General features: G+C 40.4%; 1 protein-coding gene across 3 annotated transcripts in view; it reads right to left on the reverse strand.

The window, feature by feature from the left end:
• Positions 1 to 239: 239 nt before the first annotated feature.
• Positions 240 to 19,928, reverse strand: part of MED14 (mediator complex subunit 14) — a 34,052-nt gene continuing 14,363 nt past the window's right edge. The window contains exons 12-31 of one of the 3 annotated variants that reach the window (XM_051811668.1): positions 19,205 to 19,283; positions 17,475 to 17,634; positions 16,914 to 17,108; positions 16,211 to 16,345; positions 15,705 to 15,781; positions 14,129 to 14,289; positions 13,703 to 13,849; positions 13,520 to 13,611; positions 12,189 to 12,341; positions 11,716 to 11,985; positions 10,332 to 10,487; positions 9,689 to 9,800; positions 8,947 to 9,078; positions 7,740 to 7,922; positions 6,835 to 7,070; positions 5,971 to 6,150; positions 5,668 to 5,775; positions 5,126 to 5,251; positions 4,328 to 4,517; positions 240 to 844 (exon numbers count right to left, since the gene is read on the reverse strand). In XM_051811668.1, the coding sequence (XP_051667628.1) occupies positions 771 to 844; positions 4,328 to 4,517; positions 5,126 to 5,251; positions 5,668 to 5,775; positions 5,971 to 6,150; positions 6,835 to 7,070; positions 7,740 to 7,922; positions 8,947 to 9,078; positions 9,689 to 9,800; positions 10,332 to 10,487; positions 11,716 to 11,985; positions 12,189 to 12,341; positions 13,520 to 13,611; positions 13,703 to 13,849; positions 14,129 to 14,289; positions 15,705 to 15,781; positions 16,211 to 16,345; positions 16,914 to 17,108; positions 17,475 to 17,634; positions 19,205 to 19,283 (2,966 nt within the window). In that variant the 3' untranslated portion in view covers positions 240 to 770. Of the gene's footprint in view, positions 845 to 4,327; positions 4,518 to 5,125; positions 5,252 to 5,667; positions 5,776 to 5,970; positions 6,151 to 6,834; positions 7,074 to 7,739; positions 7,923 to 8,946; positions 9,079 to 9,688; positions 9,801 to 10,331; positions 10,488 to 11,715; positions 11,986 to 12,188; positions 12,342 to 13,519; positions 13,612 to 13,702; positions 13,850 to 14,128; positions 14,290 to 15,704; positions 15,782 to 16,210; positions 16,346 to 16,913; positions 17,109 to 17,474; positions 17,635 to 19,204; positions 19,284 to 19,928 lie in introns of all 3 variants that reach the window. The other 2 variants (XM_051811667.1, XM_051811669.1) reach the window with 2 other exon arrangements.

The raw sequence follows: 19,928 nt of genomic DNA on the forward strand, positions 1-19,928 counted from the left end.
AGTAATTATTTGTACAACCAGGAAAATGAACAAACTTTGTTCTACTCTGACTTAGAACAAATCAAACCCACAGAATAAATAAATAAAGGTTTGTTTGGGTTTTTAAGTTAGCATCACGTGTGTGTGGTGTGTATGGAAGCAAGATCACATTCAGAGACAGTCAAGTAAGTGTGTACACACGAGATCTGGCCAGTGGCTACAGTGGAGAGGAATAAATTTGAAGATTATACAACATCCAGTTTAAGATTTTTTAATCCAGTTTATTAAATATTGCTTTTTGGGGACATGTTTACAACAAGCCCAAATAAATTGTTTAAGGATTCAAAGCAGTCATATTAAAATACAGCTTCAATATAAAGTTTGTCACAGTTTTACAGTATTCAAAAATGACAGACCTGCCTTAAAAAAAGACTATTACACCAAAACATAAGAAAAACAGAAAAACAAACAAGTTTGGCATTTTCATAATCTTTATAGTATAAAACAGAATATTAAATCTATTACCAGCAAGCTGATACTTCAATCTATTACCTAGTCTGAAGTGTCTCCCATTAAAACACACTATACAACAGCACTATACAAAAGTCGTGGTGATACTCATGTGATGAAAGTGCATCCCTGAAAGTTTGCCAGTTTATATTTAGCTCTTAGAAAAAAAGGTAAAATTAAAACGTCCTCTTTTAACCGAAGGCTTTATTTTTATTTTTTTTATATATATATATTTTTTTTTTTGCTGTTTTGTCTCACTTTCAGCCTTCTTTTAAAAGTGTCTAGGGACGCCCCCCAGGGGGCAGCGTAAGATTAACCATCAAATCACGAACGGCTGCAAATATTGTGCATTCACCTGGAACAGGGAAAAGAGACAGGTTAGCACCGCGCCCCGGAAAGCCCTTCCTCACTCTGGAACAGGGAAAAGAGACAGGTTAGTCCCGCACCCAGACAGCCCTTCCTCACCCTGACACCCCCCGGGACCCCGCGGGGCAGGGGCTGAGCCACACACGGCAGATCCCAGCGACCTCCAAGCACTTTGGGATTTGTAACAGTTATCAGCTGAAGGAGCTCCGGCTTTCCCAGCAGGACTGCTCTGGTTGGTCACGGCATTGCAAGAAACTCTTTAACTTTTATTTGCTTTTGAATGTCAGATTGAATCTACGCTAGAATTTATCGCAGTCCGAATTTTTCTGTATGTTATTAATAAAAAGCACCACATTTTGTAAAGAAAATAACCCAACTTTTTCAAGTTTTATTTCTATCGATTATGAGCAGACACTAAACATTTCAAAAGGCTCAAGTCTGAAACAGCTGAAAGATGTTTTCTGTCCTAAGCCTAGTCTTGGAAACATTTCTAATTCCAAGACTGAGCAAAAGTCAGAAATCTGTTTCTTTCAACCACATTGCTCTGGCTCTACCCTTGACATCTAAACTTGCAAAATAAAATACAGAGCAAGTAGACTGTTGTTTCCAACAGCGGAGATGTAATACAGAGAGGAAAAACCAGCCACAGCTACCTTGAGTTTTGAATACCAGCACTCGTTGACAAAAACACACACATTCTGAATAGCTTAAAGAAATTAAAACTGACAGAAGCAAAAGGGTTTAATCAGAACAACAAAAGGTGAAGTATCAGGCAGCTGTGATTTTCATCTACCATTTCCTGGTAAGAGAATACAACTAATAGCTACTATCATACCCTGGTCACTGTGGGCTGAATTTTTCCTGCATATTTCAAGACATATCAATTAGAAGACACTGAATTTTGCTGCTGAAGGAGCAACAGTGTGAGCAAAGAGACAAGAGCAGAGCCTGTTGGGATGCATTAATCTTAAACTGCCAAACTAGGGATTCCCAAGATTATTTTGGGCAAGTCATTATCATATCAAAGCTACAAATCTGGGCTAAGTAGCATCCACTGCACCAATGAAAATCAGACACTTAAAAGTTAGTTGTGAAGTGGGTTAAGGAACGTGAGTCCCTTGAGCTCCTCTCTAAGGGTGACTCCAGCATCCTTAGGGACTTTCATTTCCTTACCAGATTGATGTCCACTACATACTTTGCAGATTGTAGACTTACAGCTCAAGTTTAAACCTATTATTCCAGGACATTGATTCCATCTCGGTTCATACAATTATTTTCCCAAAGTAAAGTACTTTTTCCCATGGAGGCATAGGCAAAGTGATCTCAGAAAGACAGTGTATTACTCACAAATAGTCAACATTTTACTGTTAAACACAGCAGAATGTGTTTGCCCACAGATCTGAAAAGAAAACTCTTCCAGGAGAACTTACTTTTCAGGCACTACCATTTTATTAAGAGGAAAATTAAGCTGAATACAAAAGACTTTCTCACAAAGAGAGAAAGGTAAAAAAGATACAGCCAGAATGAGGCAACACTGATTCCGGGTTACAACAGAAGTGCCAGTAATGTTGTACGTGCATGATGGGAGGCCCTGCTCCTTCCTGACTCCAACAGTGAAAAATTCCCTTAACCAAGCAGGTTGCAACTAGTGCAGCAGAAGAGCTAACAGGGAGGAGAATCCTGGGTACAGCACAATAGGATCAGAAAAGGAAGGATATGCATCTGGGATCTCCCGTGTACTGCTATTGTAAAGAAGTCTCCCAGTTATCTACTTTCATCTGTTGGCTCCCCTATCAGCGGCCAAGAAAAGAAGGTATCTTGCTCTCCTTTATCAGATATAATAATATATGTTTTGACAATAAAAACACAGGAAATTGCATTTCAAGTGTCCTCATGGAAGTTCCTACTTTGGCTGGTGGTGGAAATCAATCAATCCATACAGACTCATTGTTTCTTTTAGAAGTCAGAGGAAGGACTACTAGAAATGTCCTCTGCTCAACCAGCTACGTTCCTCTTTTCCTGGATAAGGCCCTGCTTGGGGCCACAAGCTCTTTTCCTATGCATTTTTCCCCTGTCTATACTCTGCTCCCTGTACTGCATTCCCAAACTGCTTCAAAACTTGCATGACAAACAAAAAATGTCCATTCTTATCTACCTAATGATCATCAGAAAGCATCTCACCTGGGATCTCAAGAGCAGCTTTGAACATCACTCGCTCTGCTGCGGCGTTTTGTGGAGGGTTTACTTTAGAACACAACTTAGTTCAACAACAAACAGCAAAGTAAGTATCTACCTTTCACCATGCCAGGGAATTTGGTGGGGAAGCACCTTCCAAAAGCAACACCTGAAGTTTAGTTAACCTATTTTGAAATAAAAGTGCTATACAAACAACAGCTCTGTACCACAGACAGAACTCCTAGAGGGAACCCCACATGCCCTCAAGGCTATTTTCTCTCCTATTTACCTACACTATTACTACATGTTAAACAGAAAAAGCATGTTAATTTAAATCCCATCACAACTTCCAGAAATGTATGCATACCCACACCAATTTAAGATAGACATTGCTCATGTTCTAGCAATCAAAATAATCCATCGAGCAGAGTTAAAATTACCACATAACAACAAGATGAATAATTATACAGAATAGAAGTAAGAGTCAACCTCTGGATTCACAACTTCAATCTATTCACTGGGTTATTGGAAAAATTTTGTTCTTCAGCAGAATTGAAAGTTATTGTTCTTATGAGCCATCTGTGTATTAGGAACCCGAACTACTGCTTACAGACAACATGCTGCCCAAAGAACCTGCTACTGTTGTTCAGTGTTTCAGATACTAAAAAAAAAAGTAAAAAGCACGACAAACAAGAGGGAAAGCAAAGCACAACGTTGCTCACAGTGCACTACCTACAGGCCAATGAACATTCAGAACAGCCTAGCTCAAACACTTCACAGCATGTCTGGTGGACAGAACTGTATGCGCCTCTGCTGGTGGACACACTGACAAAGGAGTATACAGTCACTCCAATTACTTTTTAATCATTCACAGCACACGGACAAGTTCTGATAACTATTTCAACATCCCTCTATATTCTATTGTTAAGCTGAATAACTTCATAATTAACCATGAAAACTGACACTTGACCGTAGCATACTTCTTGTGACTCACTCTGGGCCCCGTTAAAAAGTGTGACTCCTACTGAGACACAAGAGTTGGGCCAACAAAGAGGTGCATTCTATCACCTGGGCAGAACAGCAAAACCCAGCCTGAATCATCAGTGCAACCTTCTGCTGCGTTGCCAGTACTTGCTATTAAGTTATGTACTGCCTGTCACATCAGGAGTTTGTAATTACTAAAGAAGTAAGATAGAAATCAAGAAGAATTCAGACTTAAGAGAGGTTTAGTTTTACACTGGAGATTTGTCACAGATGTCTGGGTGAAGAGAATATATCTACTGGACATGTACAGTACCTGGTCGTGGTGAATTCAGTTCAGCAAATCTCTTTAGAATATTGCTAACCATCATTGGAGCAGCAACAGAAGAGTTCTGCTGCCTGGGAATGTCAGCCTGTTGCGTTGTACCCGATGCCATATCATAAATAATTGGGACAATAATACTAACAGCTTCCTGTGGGACTGTTGTTTTCTGTGTTAGCTGGAGCTGTGGGGAAAAAACCAAAAAGTGTGTTAATTGAATGATGATGTAGTTCAGTGCAACTTCTGATACAGTTAAACACTCCAGGCCTACAGACAGCATGTATTTCCAACCCCTCAGTTTTCAGACATCAATTCTGTAACAGAGAAATTATCAATCAGGTGGAGACTATTTTCTTCTCAAAAGCATCCTGCAGTGAGCATTGCCTCAGAAAAAAACACTAATATGGATTTGTTCTAAACATCTAATTCCTGCTCCCAGGACCACTAATGTGCACATCAGCTAATCTAGGTGGTTAGTGCCTCAAAGAAGAACAAAACACACAGAAGTTGAGCGCTTGGAAGATGCAGCCCAGAGGGAGCTGAACTTTATATATTGCCAACATCTCCCCAAGAACACAAAACATGAGGAGCTGCTGTGCTTTTATAGAAGAGAGAATAGGAATATGAACTGAACTCGTTACAAGAGATGCACGTAAATCCAGGCTTCCAAACAGCACAACACTTTCAGCTATTACAGCTGTCAGATGCAGTAGGTGTGTGTCTTGCTACCAACCCCTGATGATCTCAGAGACATGCAGCCCACAGAATTTTAAAGCAGGTATCTGTACTTACGAAAAACAACATTTTGGATTTCAGCACAACGGCAGGTGTTCCTGGAGGCGCAATTGGCGGAGCACTGGGAGGGATTGTTAAACAGAACTGCACATTCCATTTCAGCTGACTTGCCTGATCAGGGAACTGTTCAGAGAGAGCAGCACAGGGAAAGAAACGCAAAGGTCTCATGTCAGTGACATACATGGCTATGAAACAGGGAAACATCATAAAGCAGAATGTGCCTCTTCAGCTAAACTTGCACGTGTTGCCAGGTTTAGCAAAGACAGAATAACTCTGAAAGAACTGAGCATGGGGCAAACAAGAATCCAGTCAGCCTATGCATATGTCTGCTGTGCAGTAACATGGTTGTAGATTCCCAAATCATCAGTTTAAAGGAGAAACTTTGGGAATTTCCAGGAGAGCTGGTAGCAAAACAAAAACTTATTTAATAACATTAAGTAGCATATATATAAATTTGGAGTAATTCATGTGTTTGTAGATAAAGATACAACATTTTTTAAAAAAATATAACCAAAGTACAGTGAACCACGTTAACTTACCAGCTCCAGTTTCATGATGTGTACACAGTCCCTCAGGATATGAGTGGGAGCCCCTAGTAATTTTGTGAAGGCTATCAGGGTGTTTGCTTTAAAAGGTGGTCCTGCAACCTAAAGAAAGACCCAGTTTAGTAGTGCCTATTTAGATAATAGCTATACCATTTAATATGTAACCAACATGCACAGCTGTTAATGTTATATTTTGTAGCCTTTACACATGCCAGTGATCAGCAGTACCACTCCAAACACCACCAGAGATTAAAAGCAATGCACAGAAATGTAAACTTTCACAGTTTGAGTACATACCCTTGTTTCAAAGAACTTCTCCAACACTTGCAACTCCTCTGATTTCCACTGTCCTGTATTTTCAGGTGTTACTTTCAGCTGCAAGGTCTGGTTGGTTTTAGGATTGAGAGCAACCCTGCACTTCAGTGCCTCCGTCTTAAACATAATTACACCTGGTTCATTGGAGTTTATTAACTGTAACTGCATAAAAAGAAGAACCACAGTCAATTAGTCACTCATTAAATAGTGTGAACTCACACACACACATACACACACTCTCTCACTCCCTTCCCACAGTGCAGCGTTCAGCCTCTCTTTCCAGAAAGAAACACATGATATTTGAATAGAGGTAAAATTGCCTTGAGAATTAAATTTATGCAAGATTTGGCTTCTTTCTCTGTCACTGAATCCATGCCAAAGAAGTGAAGAGGCACACGTTGTCTGTCCCAAATCCTAAAGCAACATTCCTGACCAAGTAGTTCAGTTAATGTCAACTGGTAACTAATTTCTTGGGCAGTCCTGCCAAGCAGTGGCTTCCACAGTAACCCTGTGGCTGTTCTAGTTAACTCCCAATGGACACACTAAACTCACAGAAGCCATGGCATCTGAAAATCTGGTCACAGTCTTGCCATCATACCAGTTACCCAACTTCACCTCACCAAACAGGTTTTCCACTTCCAATTTGTGTGGAAAAGAAGCAGAACTAAATTATTTTTCTAAATTTAGCCGTTTTAGATGGCAAAATTCAGAAGTACAGCAAAAAGTCTAACAGCAAATAGTTATTATATTTGACGCATTTCAGTTTGTGCCCGATTTGAAAGACATGGGAGTACAGAAGTATAAAAAAGAAGAGTTGTTAAATAAGTTATTAAACTCAAACCACACCGTTTCCTGCTGTATGATCCTCTGAAGATGCCTCCTCATAATAACCGATCCGAGGAATCGCTCAAGAGGGGAGCACAGGTAGCTGCCAGCTAGTCCTGGCACAAGCCCAGGGGTAGGAGAGGGCAACAGCAGGATATTCAAGGCACTGTGGGTGAGGATTGTAGGAATGGACGCAGCCCAGGAGCGCTGAGGTAGTTTCCGAGGCGGAGGCATGCTAGTCGGCATGGCTTGGGAACCTGCTGGGGCACAAAAAGGACTTGCAGTAAGGAAGGATTTAAGCTGAAACACAAGGAATGTGTTCACTTAAACTGGTGTCACTACACATCAGTGAGTTCTCTGGGCCAAAGCTTAATCGTTTAAGAATTTGGCTGCCTAGTGATAGGCATCAGATAGACAAAGAGTTAGTTTTGACCCTCCACCCATGCAAAGAATCTCAGTAACACTAAAACCCTACTCCCCTTTCCTCTCTCTGCAGCATGCCAGCAGACAGCAGGTTGGCACAACAAACTCAATGAGATGTAAAGATGGCTAAATCAGTCGTGCAAGAGCAGCATTGCAAATCTATGATGTGAAAAGTTAGTATTTGGGTTGGCAAATGTGCCTTATCATTGCTTTCACTCTGAAGACTTTTTTCTCAGTCACGGAGCTCAGTAGTTTCAGACTGACTTCTGCACTGCAACAAGAGGTATCAATCCTGCTGACATTTGTGCTGTATGATTTAGCTCATTTTCAAATTTGTTACAGAAGATTTGAACTAGGATAGAATAAAGACTTAATCTCCTTAGACATTTTACTGCACAAGGGCACTAAGGACTGTTATGCTGACACACAACCACCAAAAGGAACAGAACTAGGAACATTAAACATGAGTGTTTCACAGTTATAGCACTGATAAAGAAGCCTACTTGTTCCAGCTCGTGGGGAATGAGAGGCATCGGGGACAGGTGAATGAAGGGAAGGGTTGGCTGGTGACATTCCAGGCATCCGTGCTGCTGGTGATGGACCAGAGACCTGGGGAGATCCTGGCCAATTCCCTGCACGCTGACTGGGTGACATCATGGTGTATGGTGAGCTTGGGTCTATGGTACCTACAGATGTTACAAGACCATTGTTATTTCTTCAAAAAGTAAAAGGCTTTCTAACAGAGAAATCTAAAAAAGTTCTTACCAAAATCTGCAAAGTATGAAAGTGCCTGCAAGCTTTTAGACTGCATTTTACAACCACATAAAGAAACATTAGTGGGGGTTTTCAGGCTGTATTTTTAAAAAAGTAAAATACAATGGAATGTAAAGGAAAATTGTCATGTTCAACACATAACAGGTTCTAAACTAAAAGGAGTTCTTGCCTACAGACTTGGAATTCTACTGCTCCTTCGCAAATGGAAGCCTCAGTTAGACTGTTCCTCATCTATTCAGTATCTGGCAATTATCTCTGCAAAAATATCTTTGGTTTTGTACTCTGCTATAGAGACTGATCAGAACAAGCTCCTTAAACAGTCTGTTGTAAATCTATCTCCCTTTGTTCACCTTAACAGTTAAAGTGGTGTGCCAAAATTACCATCTGAACCGTTCATTTACTGTGATCTATAGAACAGTTTCCAATGCACTGTGATTACACAAACAATTGTTTTGGCAGCTTTCCAAAAAACCAACTTAATTAATAAAGGAAACAACCGAAAGGCATGTTCTCACATATATGTATGTCAAACCAGCCAGACTTTGACAACATTTTCAAATCGCAAATATTTGAATTTCTAACCTGTTCCACTCATTTTTCCAGGAATCATAAGCAGTGAACATCCATTAACTAATATAACAACAGACAATGCTCATTAAAAGCTGCAGCCACTGCTCTGCTACAAGACCACATGGAATTTCCCCACATTAGTAAGGAGAAAGGAGTGACTGATAGTCCATTTTTAAACGTTAGGAACACTTCAACATGCCATGCAGCTTCTTTCAACTACTGTTAAGAGTTACACCCTCATACATGAAACCTTGAGCCAATTACAAAACACAAATTTTTCTAAATTAACTTAGGTCTGCCTGAGATTTCAAGAAGCCAATCTGTCCTCCCTCTAATTATATATACACCTGTTAGTAAAGAACTCACCATGTGGGCTGGCAAAGTTAGCTGTTTGTCCCATTGTGATTCCAAGAGAGGAAGGTGAAGGAGTTGGACCAAAGGATGCTGGTGATGGTGCTCTTAAAGCCCCGCTAGGTGAGCTTGCAGCATGCAAATTTCCTGATCAAAGACATCACGTCACTTGACATACACATTTCCCATCTTTCTGTTCTAATTTTTTCTGTCAACTGTTCCCTCCTTTTTAGGCATAGCAAACAAGATTCAAGAGAATTTGTTTTTGCAAAGGCTTTATTTTGTACATGCATGAGTGTTATATTTTTCAGATTGATTTACCACACAAAGGAAACTTCCCAAAATACTTGGCTTGAAGAATGGCATTTCCCCCCTTCCCAGTCCTTCTCTGAATTTAAATATTTTTCAGCTGTTGTGCTACAACAGCTGGGAGCAGAAAGCAGAGCTTTGGTGATTAAAAGCTTTTCTGAAGAAGCAGGTATTGAAAATTAACAGTTTTTCGCCTTAGCGAGTTGTAAACTGTAAGAACAAAACAGTCCCAAGTATTACACAGCTAAAGATGACAGTTTCACTTCATGTTTCTTTTTCTAGCTTCAAAATGTACTTTCCAAAACATGCATGGCAGGACTTTGCTCTTTTTTGACACAGTGTAATGTGCATTCTCTTGTCTAACTTGGGGCTAAACACAGCTCAAACAATGGAAAAAACATGCATGCACAAAGAGCTGCAGGTGCACACAGACTCCCAGCCATCCTACCTGGTGACTGTGTGTGCATCATGGATGGGGACGGCGTCACTGTGTTGTGGTAGGAGGTGGGTGGTGAAGTGAGAGGATACGCTCCCGATGCTCCTGCCTGTTTGGCAAATGGCTGAAATTGTCAACACAGGACAACAAAATGTTTTGATCATTTTGTACTAAAACTGAAGTTAAGCATGTGCAGAAGACTAATGAGAGTTGGGTCTTATAGGTCCATCAACATTAGTTGTTTGATTTTCTGTATCACATTGTTCAGTGCTTGCTATTATTTTCAGTTTCTTCTCAAGACATAACATCTCTGTACCCTGTTCCTTTTATCTGCTACCCCGTAACAGCAAAGCCTCGTGACTCCCCCTCCCATCTTTTATCTGAGACAGTTGTTTTCCCTCCCTCAGTCCTTCCCTTCTAGGCAGCAAGTCTCATGTGACCTTCCAAAGCTGCTGTTCATATGCTATGGGCTGTTTACGCTGGAATGAGAAATGGCAAAATAAATTAATACATTTTGCCCGAAGGGGAATTCCACAGCAGAGCAGGTTTATAGTCTCCCTTTCCATTCTGTTACTGCTAATCCTTTTAGAACATAAAGTTCTTAGAAACCTACCGTTGTGCAAGACAATAAACATTTGTTTTGCCTGAAGGGTACCTGTTGTTGTGGTTGCTGTGGTGGCTGCTGGGGCTGAAGCTGTGATATCAAAGAATCCATCATGTCTCCTCCGATAGGAGAAGGCGGGTTATCGTCTTCATTTACAGATCGTCTCCGTGCATCCTGATTGCTGTCCACAAACATGTTCAGGAATGTCTGGGGAGAAGTCAGTTTTGTTAGCAATTTCCCTGTTTAAAATTTATTACATAAATGAACACAGTATTTACCAAGTTTTAACACCATCTTTATTATCTACAGCACGTAAGAGACAGGCAGGTCTCTGGAACTAACTACTAGGGGGCATTCATTAATTACAGTATAATTAGTTTTCAAAATATATCAATTCATAAACAGAGACACCTTGCTCATTAACATGAATTATCTCCAGTAAATTGAAATACCAACATTTTTCTTTTCTCCTTAAAAACAGGGAAAACCCTCCACCTGCAAATAGCTGTTCCGGAACAACTCTCAAGTAGCCAGAACCTGCTGTATCACACCTAAAATTGCCCTGTTTGGGTAGGAACACCCAGGTCACCTCCTCCATAGTACTCTCTTGTACCCAGAGGAACTTGCCAACTCTTTTGAATTACTTCCTCCTCCACCTTCACAATTTCATTCTCTTATACTTTCCATGGGTATCTACAATCCCCTTCCTATTCCCATTAGCTTTCCACTTGGAATTCATGGAAGAGATAGATGTTCAGGACCAGTTAAATGTAGTGCCAGAGAATCAGCATTCAGTTGCAACTGTCAGAAGAAAAAATTAGCAAAATAGCCTGTTTCTCTGCGGGTGCCACTTTCCAGTATTTCAGTATAACTAGCACTGGTACAAGTTGCCCTCAGGTATTTTGTCAGTGTGCACAGATTCATTTTTCATGAAGAGCAGACCAGAGCTGTATTCAGAAGCAAAGCCATAGGCTTCTGCCACACACTGATGGGAACTATTTTAAAAGAGAAGTTTCTGTCTAGAATCCTCTGACATGGAGCATTTTCTGACCTGCAACGTATGAGCACTGTACTGCCACACATCATAGTTTGTGAGGAGCAGTTGTTAATCCTGGAGCATACATACAGCCTAGTCACAAAGCTTCACCAAGTTTTAACTGCCTGAAGCAGCCTCTAAGTTATTTTATTGTACCGATAAGAAAAAAAAAACACAAACCCTAACACTTGATGTTAGTTTTCTGAAAGGAAATGTTTGAATTCAAACTAATTTAACAAATCTACCGATAAATCACAGACTTCCTTCTGTGCTCAGAATTCTGGAAGGACCGGCAGCTCTTCACAAAAAAAGCTTCATGAAGCTCTTCACGCCAGATCCATACTTCAAGTCAGAATCTCATTTTTTTTACAACATGCCAGAAAACACAGAAACAGTCACCTTTAGTCCAGGTGCAGGGTAAAACCCTTCAACTATTTTGCTGTTGTCAAAGAGACTGTAGGCCCCGTCCCGTATGGCCACCACGCCGCGGCTCCGGCAGTAGATGTCAATGCAGTACATGTTCCTAAAAGCCAGCCTGATGTGTGTGGGGGACTGTGGCAGGATTGAGAAACACTGATAGGCAGTGTTGGTGCGTTGAGTCAGACCCAGCATGGGCACGGTTGGAAGTTTGTTGATGGCATTTAGTGGAGCCTGAGTGTCAAACAAAACCTGAGGGAAAACAGATATTGAGAGATCAGGTAGCTTTACCAAAAAGTAGAAGTCAGGGAAAACAATCTTCCCCAAGACACCTTCTGGCAATGAGATCCGTAAACAATCCTAACACACATGTAATTTTGAAGTGAACAGTTTAATCAGAATTCATCTCTTAAATATCTTGCAATTTGCTTGAGAGAATTTTTTTAGAACATTACCTGTAACAACTGCACCACGTTCGGCGTTTTATTAAACATCTCCTGGAGCTGGTGCAGAATTGTGTTGTGACAGTTACTGCAACCTGAGTTTGGGCCAACAGTTCCCAGTGAAATGTGGAACTTCTGGAGTATCGAGTTCCACTGAATGCTGATCTGCAATGTCATGAACATAAAATGGTCTTGGGAGCTAGAACAACTAGGTTGTAATAACAAGAGGTTATAACAAGAAAAGCTGGTCTGATTTAATTTCCCCCCCCCCATTTTTCATCAAGCCTCAATAGATTCCTAATTCACCTTCCTCAAAAGTTGCTGAGGTTTTGAAGACAAAAATATAGCCCTGTTAGCTTTAACATCCATTTAGCCAGATGGATTGTTGGCAACCACAGAATTGGGCAATTACACTAGCAACTCAACCAAAAAGAAAAAAGTCTTTTCTGCCAAAGGTGAGACGGAGAAAATTAAACTCAAGAGATTTGTGCTGTAGAAAACTGATTAATGAGTTGCTGGAGGTGGACTGGTTTTCCTAAATCATATCACACAAAAATGAAAATTGGACATACTACTATGTAAGGAAGTTACCTGCAAAATACACATTGCTGCTCTGGCTACCTAGATACATACATATATAGATATGTACACATGCACACACACTTCCCAATAAAATGCTCATTAAAAATTCAGCTTAGAACATGAACACAAAAATCTTCTAGGAAGCAAATTTCAAGTGTGTGAGCTACTTTGCAGCAGTTGCACACGAAATTAGTCTGTAATAAACGTGCACTTACTTCCTCCTCTACCTTGCATTTAAGGCAAGGGTGTGAGCGAGTAATCAGTTATAAAAATAATTAACAAGCTGTAAATTCAAATATTACAGAGGAAGCTAGAGTTCTGAACAAGGGAACAGCACTGCTACAAAATAATTAAGGACCACTTCATTTGAAAGCACAGTACTGCATTTAAAACATTGTTAGAGTCCTCTCTTCTAAGGTAGAACTAGGCACTCAGCTTAAACGTATTCATATATCTGACTAAAGCAGTGACTGGTAACAACACTTATTTTAAGTTTGTCAAAAAAAGGCTGCCACATCAGCTTTCACAATCAGAGGCACGTAACTGTTCCTTCCACAACATAAAGTATCTTACAGAAATTCTCAGACATTCTGAACTTCTAGCAACCCAGCAAAGTAGCAATGAAACATCTTCTATTTGTCTTTTTTATATTCATCTATATTAATTCCACAATAATGTAATACAAGCAAAATTCTGAGAATTCTAAGCCTACCCATTCTGTTTTCAAGCATACACTTAAAGAGCTTTTAGGAATTACTTACTGAGCTCCCCTTGGTAGTTCCATAACAAAGGATAAGCTTTCGGTAATTGTAGATACGAACTTCTGAAAAAATGTTTAAGTGGTTGGGTATGTCTTTGAAGAGAGGAGGAAAGACAGTTAGAGTGAGAAAACCACAGTAATCTGTAAACCCATCCTTTCAACACAAAGGAGGTGACTTCTGTACCTGGCAAGGACCGTGCAAACTCAAGGACACACTCGTACAGCCGAGCGATGCTGTTCCAGTCGTTAAGGAACATCTCCACGACTTTGCGACCTCCGACGGGTTCAGACAACTGGTTTTCATACGTCAGGTAAACGTGACGGGTTGGTCCTGCAGTGTTAGGAGATGGCAAATACTGTTCAAACTAGTGGTTCCTGACCTGTGGCTTACAGACTCTGAGTAAACTGTAGCTAGTAACCATGAAGCAAATTTTAAACAACAAAAATGCATCAAATCAGCAGTCAAAATTTTGATTCAGGTACACTGTGGTTTATTAGAAACCTTAGGAGCAGACAGCCTTCCAGGAACTCCAAGACATTAAAACTACTGGAACAGAGAATGCAAAGCACCAAGAAACAAAAATTATCAGTATTCCTAAATAAAACTTGCCTTGCTCCCTGGATGAAGTGCTATTAAGCGGGCAGTTTGCAAACACCAGCTCGGCCACCCACGTGCGATTATTTCTACCTTGTAATCGGAAAGTGCAATCAAGAAGAGATCGGTCCAGAGCCTTCTGCGTTTCCTCGTTTACACCTTTACAGGGAGGAATTCTATACAAGATAAAAACCAAAACCCCAGTTATACACAGTACAGTTTCAAAAGCAACAATAGTACCTTCTAGTATTTCCTAAAGGACTTCCAAGTCTGGACATGAAAGAATGAACAAATCAACAGCAGAGGCACCTGGACTGCACAAGGAGATATCCTATTGCTCTTCAAGAACTAAATGTGTCACAAAAGCTCTCTAAGTTAGGACCAATTTTTATATGCATTCAACACATGGAAATTATAAACTATTAAGGAATCAGTTGAATTGCCCTTCTCTCCTGATGAACTAAGAGCCCACCAATATAAAGCTCTTATACAGAGAAGCAAGCCAAAAAAGATGAAAATAAGTAAGTTCTGTGGCAAGCTGAATTCATTTGCCTTGTAGAACAAGCTTGCCTTAAATGCAATGAACAACCTGGCAGTTCTCTTAGTACTCACTAATTTATTCACATCACAATGTGTGAGTGGAGCTCAGGGGACAGACTAGATAAAGCTTAAGTAAAAACATGCTGAACTCTTCAAATCCCTTGAGAATCTATCCAGGAATTTCATGTTCCACCCTTAACTTCAGCTCACAAGTTCTCTGCTCCTATGTAAAGATAAAAAGAGAAGGCCTGATGCATTTAGAGACTGATTCCTTTATGTCAGTACACACTTCTGCAGCATAAAAGGAGTTATGATGCTTTTACTGAAGGAGGTGTCTTTGGGTTTTGTGGTTTTTTGTTTTAAACTGATTTGTTGCAGGTCCAGTTAGTAGCTGGTTCTGGCTGGCATTCCTCAGGGTTAACACAGAGGTTAACAATACATGATACAAAGGAATAGCAAGTTTGCAGATAATGCCAAACTGAAGGGAGCTGTAGGACAGGGCTGCCATTCAGATGACCCTTGGAGGTTGGGAAATGCAGCTGATCAACCCTGCTTTGAGCAGAAGGTTGGAGCAGATGACCTCCACAGGTCCCTTCCACTCTTAAATTACTGTACAGTTCACAGATGTTTCCCCTACAAGTTCTTTACCCTGCAATTGTCTTTTCTGGGATTCCTTGCATTTTCTCTGCAGTATCACATTGTGAAACAACATATGGAGTATGTAGGCCTCCGATCTGATCTAAAATTGCATGTTCATGAATCATCACTGTATCTTCCTTAGCACTGCCTGGATTCTAGGATTGAGGACTGTCAGACTGTTTTCAGAGCTCCCCAGTTAAGGCCAATGAAAGAAACAACTGCAGTTGGATCTTTGTCTACTCTTACTTATATTCTTCTATAGCCCCACTTCACATCCAAGATACACAATAATTAAAAATATCCAAAACCAAACACAACCCCCCCCAAAAAAAATCCTTCCCAAGTTCTGATATAGTGTTACTCTCCATAACGAAGAAATAATAAAATGAAAAACAGGGGGATATCCTCTTACTTTAACAAACGTATTGCATGGCTGAAGCCATCTCCTTCTACTTGTACTCCCTGGTGAGGAATGTCCATATTAGATAACTAGGAATGAACAAAGAGAAATGTTATCCCAAGCAAAAAGTCCAGCAAAAAACCTGCAACTTTTTCAAGGATTTTTTTTTCCCCCCAAGGGTAACAGACGATTCACATCCTCAAGTACTGGAAAGCCAAAAAAATGGTCTGTGCAAATCTGGTACAAAGTTGTCTCCCAGTCCCGCCCACAAGTGTGTCTTTTATTCTCATTTTCCCTTTTCTCTCGACTTTTCAAGCTTTTTGCAGGGCTTGGTGTTAGAGAACCAGCTCTAACAAGACCAGAGCAACTCAGTGTAGAACACTGAGTCACCAGGCTCAGCCGGCAGGGGAACTCCAGAGTGAGCACATGACCACAAGTTGGCCAAATAGTCATGTCTAGACACAAGAATCAGGAGTAGCAGAGGGGAGGAAGGAAACAAAGTACTTTTTAACACATACCTCTATCCGAAGCCCTATAAATGGCATATTTGTATCACACATGGCTACAATATGAGCTAGCACTTTATTGAAGGCACACATTTCTCCCGACCGTTTTGGCTTCTTGGGTTCTATGGAACATGGATCTCCAGATAACTAGAATTAAAATAAAGACAAATGCTCTTGCATATCTGGAGCAAACAATTTGAAGAGATGTCAGAGAACAACCTCATTCATCTAAGTTATAAATGAATCACACCCTGAGCACAAACTCCTGAAAGGATCTGGTCCTCTTCAGGACTGAAGCAATTCAGTTAAAGACTGTCCTTAAAACAGCACTTATGTCTTACTAAGCCATTTCAGCCTGATCCCGAGAAATAACACTCATCAGCCCCTGCAAGTCCTCCAAAGACCACACACAGCACAAAGTGTATCACACAGATGCCATACCAGTACTCTGCATGTCCAAGCCACTACAGCTGCCTGTGCACAGAGCTCTGCCTTGGCTAGAGCAGCAGAGAATTAAAAGCATTAATTAAAGAGATAACTGTTGCATAACAGTTTCCCAGCATCTCCCTAGGGAAGAAGTCCAGAGAACCAATACAAGTAAGCTGTCAGCCACACAAACTTTGAAAACAGTGCTACTAAAGCTGGCATTGATGCTCAGAACATGTGTTGACCTTTCATGCACCTTCACTATCCCAGTGGCTCTTGGAGCACTTACCTTGCGCTTGACACCACTTTTCATTTGTTTCCCACTTTTTGTGTCCAGTACCAACTCTTCAATGTTTGGTTTGAACTGTTGTAGTAAAAGTGCAGTAGCAGGGCTGTCATCTCCTTCAGCATAGCTCACAGACAGGAAATGGTACTTGTACTCTAGTTCTGTGGGGTTGCCAGGAACATCAAACATCTCTACAACCTACATTTGAACAAAACAGCAAATTGAGAAGATTCTCAAGCTAATAGTATGTCTAATTCTGTTCCTATCCTCTCACCATTAGTCTTTTTCAATATATTAATACTATGGCTAGGAAAGGGATCCAAGATGAGAAAGGAGACCAAACCTTTAAGGAAACAGAGAATGGGAAGGTTGCTGGGTAATAAAACCATATGTGTTCTCTTCTCTATAAGCCTGAGTGCTTAACAAACCCACTGAATGGCAGAAGGGAGAGGGGAGAATCGAGGACTACACCAATCACTTGGGTCCTAAAGTTCAGAGTACAACAAACTGCCTGGGATAACCATGACTGAGAACAAAAGACAGAAGCAGTTTTCAGTTACTTACAATGTAGTACTGCGGAAGGCGAGTGAGTTTGATAAACAACTTGTGTTTGGAAAGGTTTCCCACTGGATGGCTGGCATAATTAGCTAGTTGAAGAGTTTCACTGCTCACTGTAGGCAGATGTTTTATAGACTGTTTGCAACGTTGCTGTCCAAGCCAGAACCTTGCATTGAAACAAAGGTATTAGTACCCTGAGACTGGTTTACATTATTCTAGTACAGTGCTGTGTAGAGTATTAGTGTCAAATGGTCAGTCACATTCAAAGCCAACATCTATCATTGCTGCATGAGTTATACACAGAAAATCACATAGAAAATGTCATTACTTTATATTTCCTTATTACTATCTTTGCATCCTGTCTTCAGCTTAACAGACATCTGTTAATTCAAGAAAAACCCTGAAATTATTCACTGAATAAAATTTTATATACTACAACATGAAATTACAACATAAAACAAAGAAGGGAAATGTTAAAACAGCATGTAGATTACAGTTATTTTACAATCTAGAATCTTCAATTACATTTCGGTACAGAAAACAAAATCTTTGCTCCCATATGCTAGTAAGCAATCCAGTAAAAAAAGTCACCAAAGCTGGATGTTACTCTGGATTATGTTATAAACAAACTCATTCACCTGAATAAGTTTGGACATGAAGAACCATATGCAAGACACCAAATTTATTCTCATGTTTGGAACTAAACTTTGTCCTACTCCAATGGATTTTGGCTATGGTGGCAAGGCCAGAAAGACTAGTTAGGCTTGAAAGGGGCTTAGAAACGCTTGGTTTTCTGGTCAAAGTTCCACTGACAACAGCAGTGGAAAGTGTGGGTGCTCAGCATCTCTCCATCACATCATACCACATTTATGCTCATAGACACATGTCAGACACAGCTGTCTAAGAGATATTTTGTGGACTGATGAGCTTCCTCCAAAACTGCAGCACTACCCAGGCCATTATCTCAAGTACATTATTTATAACTAAGGGAGGTTGATTAGTTTCTCCAGGGTGCCAGTGCTTCATGCATCATCAAGCTTCTTTTAGAAGCAGAATTCCTCAAATAGAGATTTCACCCTGCAATTAACTCAGAGCACTGGGAATTTCCAAAATGACAGAGCAGGTGGAACTCAGTTTTCATGCAGATGCAAACTGTGTTTGTATTATTTGGTACAACCTCTTATGGGAGCCAAATGTATCTTGTGCTCAAATCTCATGGCTTTATGGTAGGAAGATTAGAGGCTTAAACCAGCAAGGGCTGAAGTGTTAGAAGATAAACAGGTATTATTTAAATCATCCTAGGCCACTTCCTGGTTTTTCCTCTGTATTGGGATAAGGGAGATCATTCTTGCTGAGAAACAAGCAGGGTTCAGCTGTAGAAACAGAGTGGAATAAAGGAGATAGAAAATGAACATGAACAGCAAATGAGATCCTCAGGAAGCAAGTGGACTGTGCTGACTAAAAGTGAAAAGACTTCATGCAGAGTGTGCACATAGCAATGCATGAGGCTACGTGCAAGGGGGAAAACTAAAGCAGGATTATGGAATCAACTCCAAGCAAAACCAGAGTTTCCTCAACTGTTTAGAGGAGATGGCAAATACTCAAGGTTGCTTAGAACAGTGAGAAAGTATAACTCCTACTGTGGTAAAACACAAAGCCATGCAAGTGTGATCATCCAAAATACAGTTGTGGTGATTCATTCTATGCAAACTAAGTGAATCATTCAAGTCACTTACTTGAGTTGCTGGAGCCAAGGAATGATGCGCTTCATATCATCATTAACAGACTTCTCTATGTCATCAAGTGTCAGTTGATCTGCAAGAACATTAGGGGAGTGAATGGTCTTAACATCTGTCCTTCAAACAGAGTTTCCAACTTTCACTGAAAGTGCCTCATCCGATTAATTTCAGAATCACAAACAGCCCAGGGTGGGGTTCGAAATGGGACCCTGAAAGATCATCTGGTCCAACCTTTTGTGGGAAAGGGAGCATAGATGAGATTATCTAACACCCTGTCCAACTGAATCTTGAAAACCTCCAGTGATGGGGACTCCACCAAATCTCTGAGGGGGCTGTTCCAGGGACCAATTGTTTTCACTGCAAAAAACTGCTTTCTTATACTGAGATGAAACTTCTCTTAGTCCAACTTCTAATTGTTGCCCCTTGTCTCCTCCACAAGGCTCATTGTGAAGAGAGAAATTAGGGTACACAACAGATGATCCATATAGTTTGTAAGATCACAGTAGTATGTTATTGTGCAAATAAACTAGAACTCATCTTCCTTCTTAAGTAACCCAAAACCTGAAGTTAAGACTTGAACAGTAGTAACTCAAGATGTAAAAGGTCACACAATACAATTCTCGATCAGGTCCGTATGAAATGACTGCAATCCATTAACAGCACAAGCCAGGAATCATGAGTCATAAAGAATATGCATTGTATGGACCCCTAACAATAATTA

Source organism: Manacus candei, unplaced genomic scaffold, assembly GCF_025592945.1.
Source record: "Manacus candei isolate 608988 ecotype Guabito, Panama unplaced genomic scaffold, ASM2559294v1 h1tg000083l, whole genome shotgun sequence".
NCBI classification, from domain to species: Eukaryota; Metazoa; Chordata; class Aves; order Passeriformes; family Pipridae; genus Manacus; species Manacus candei.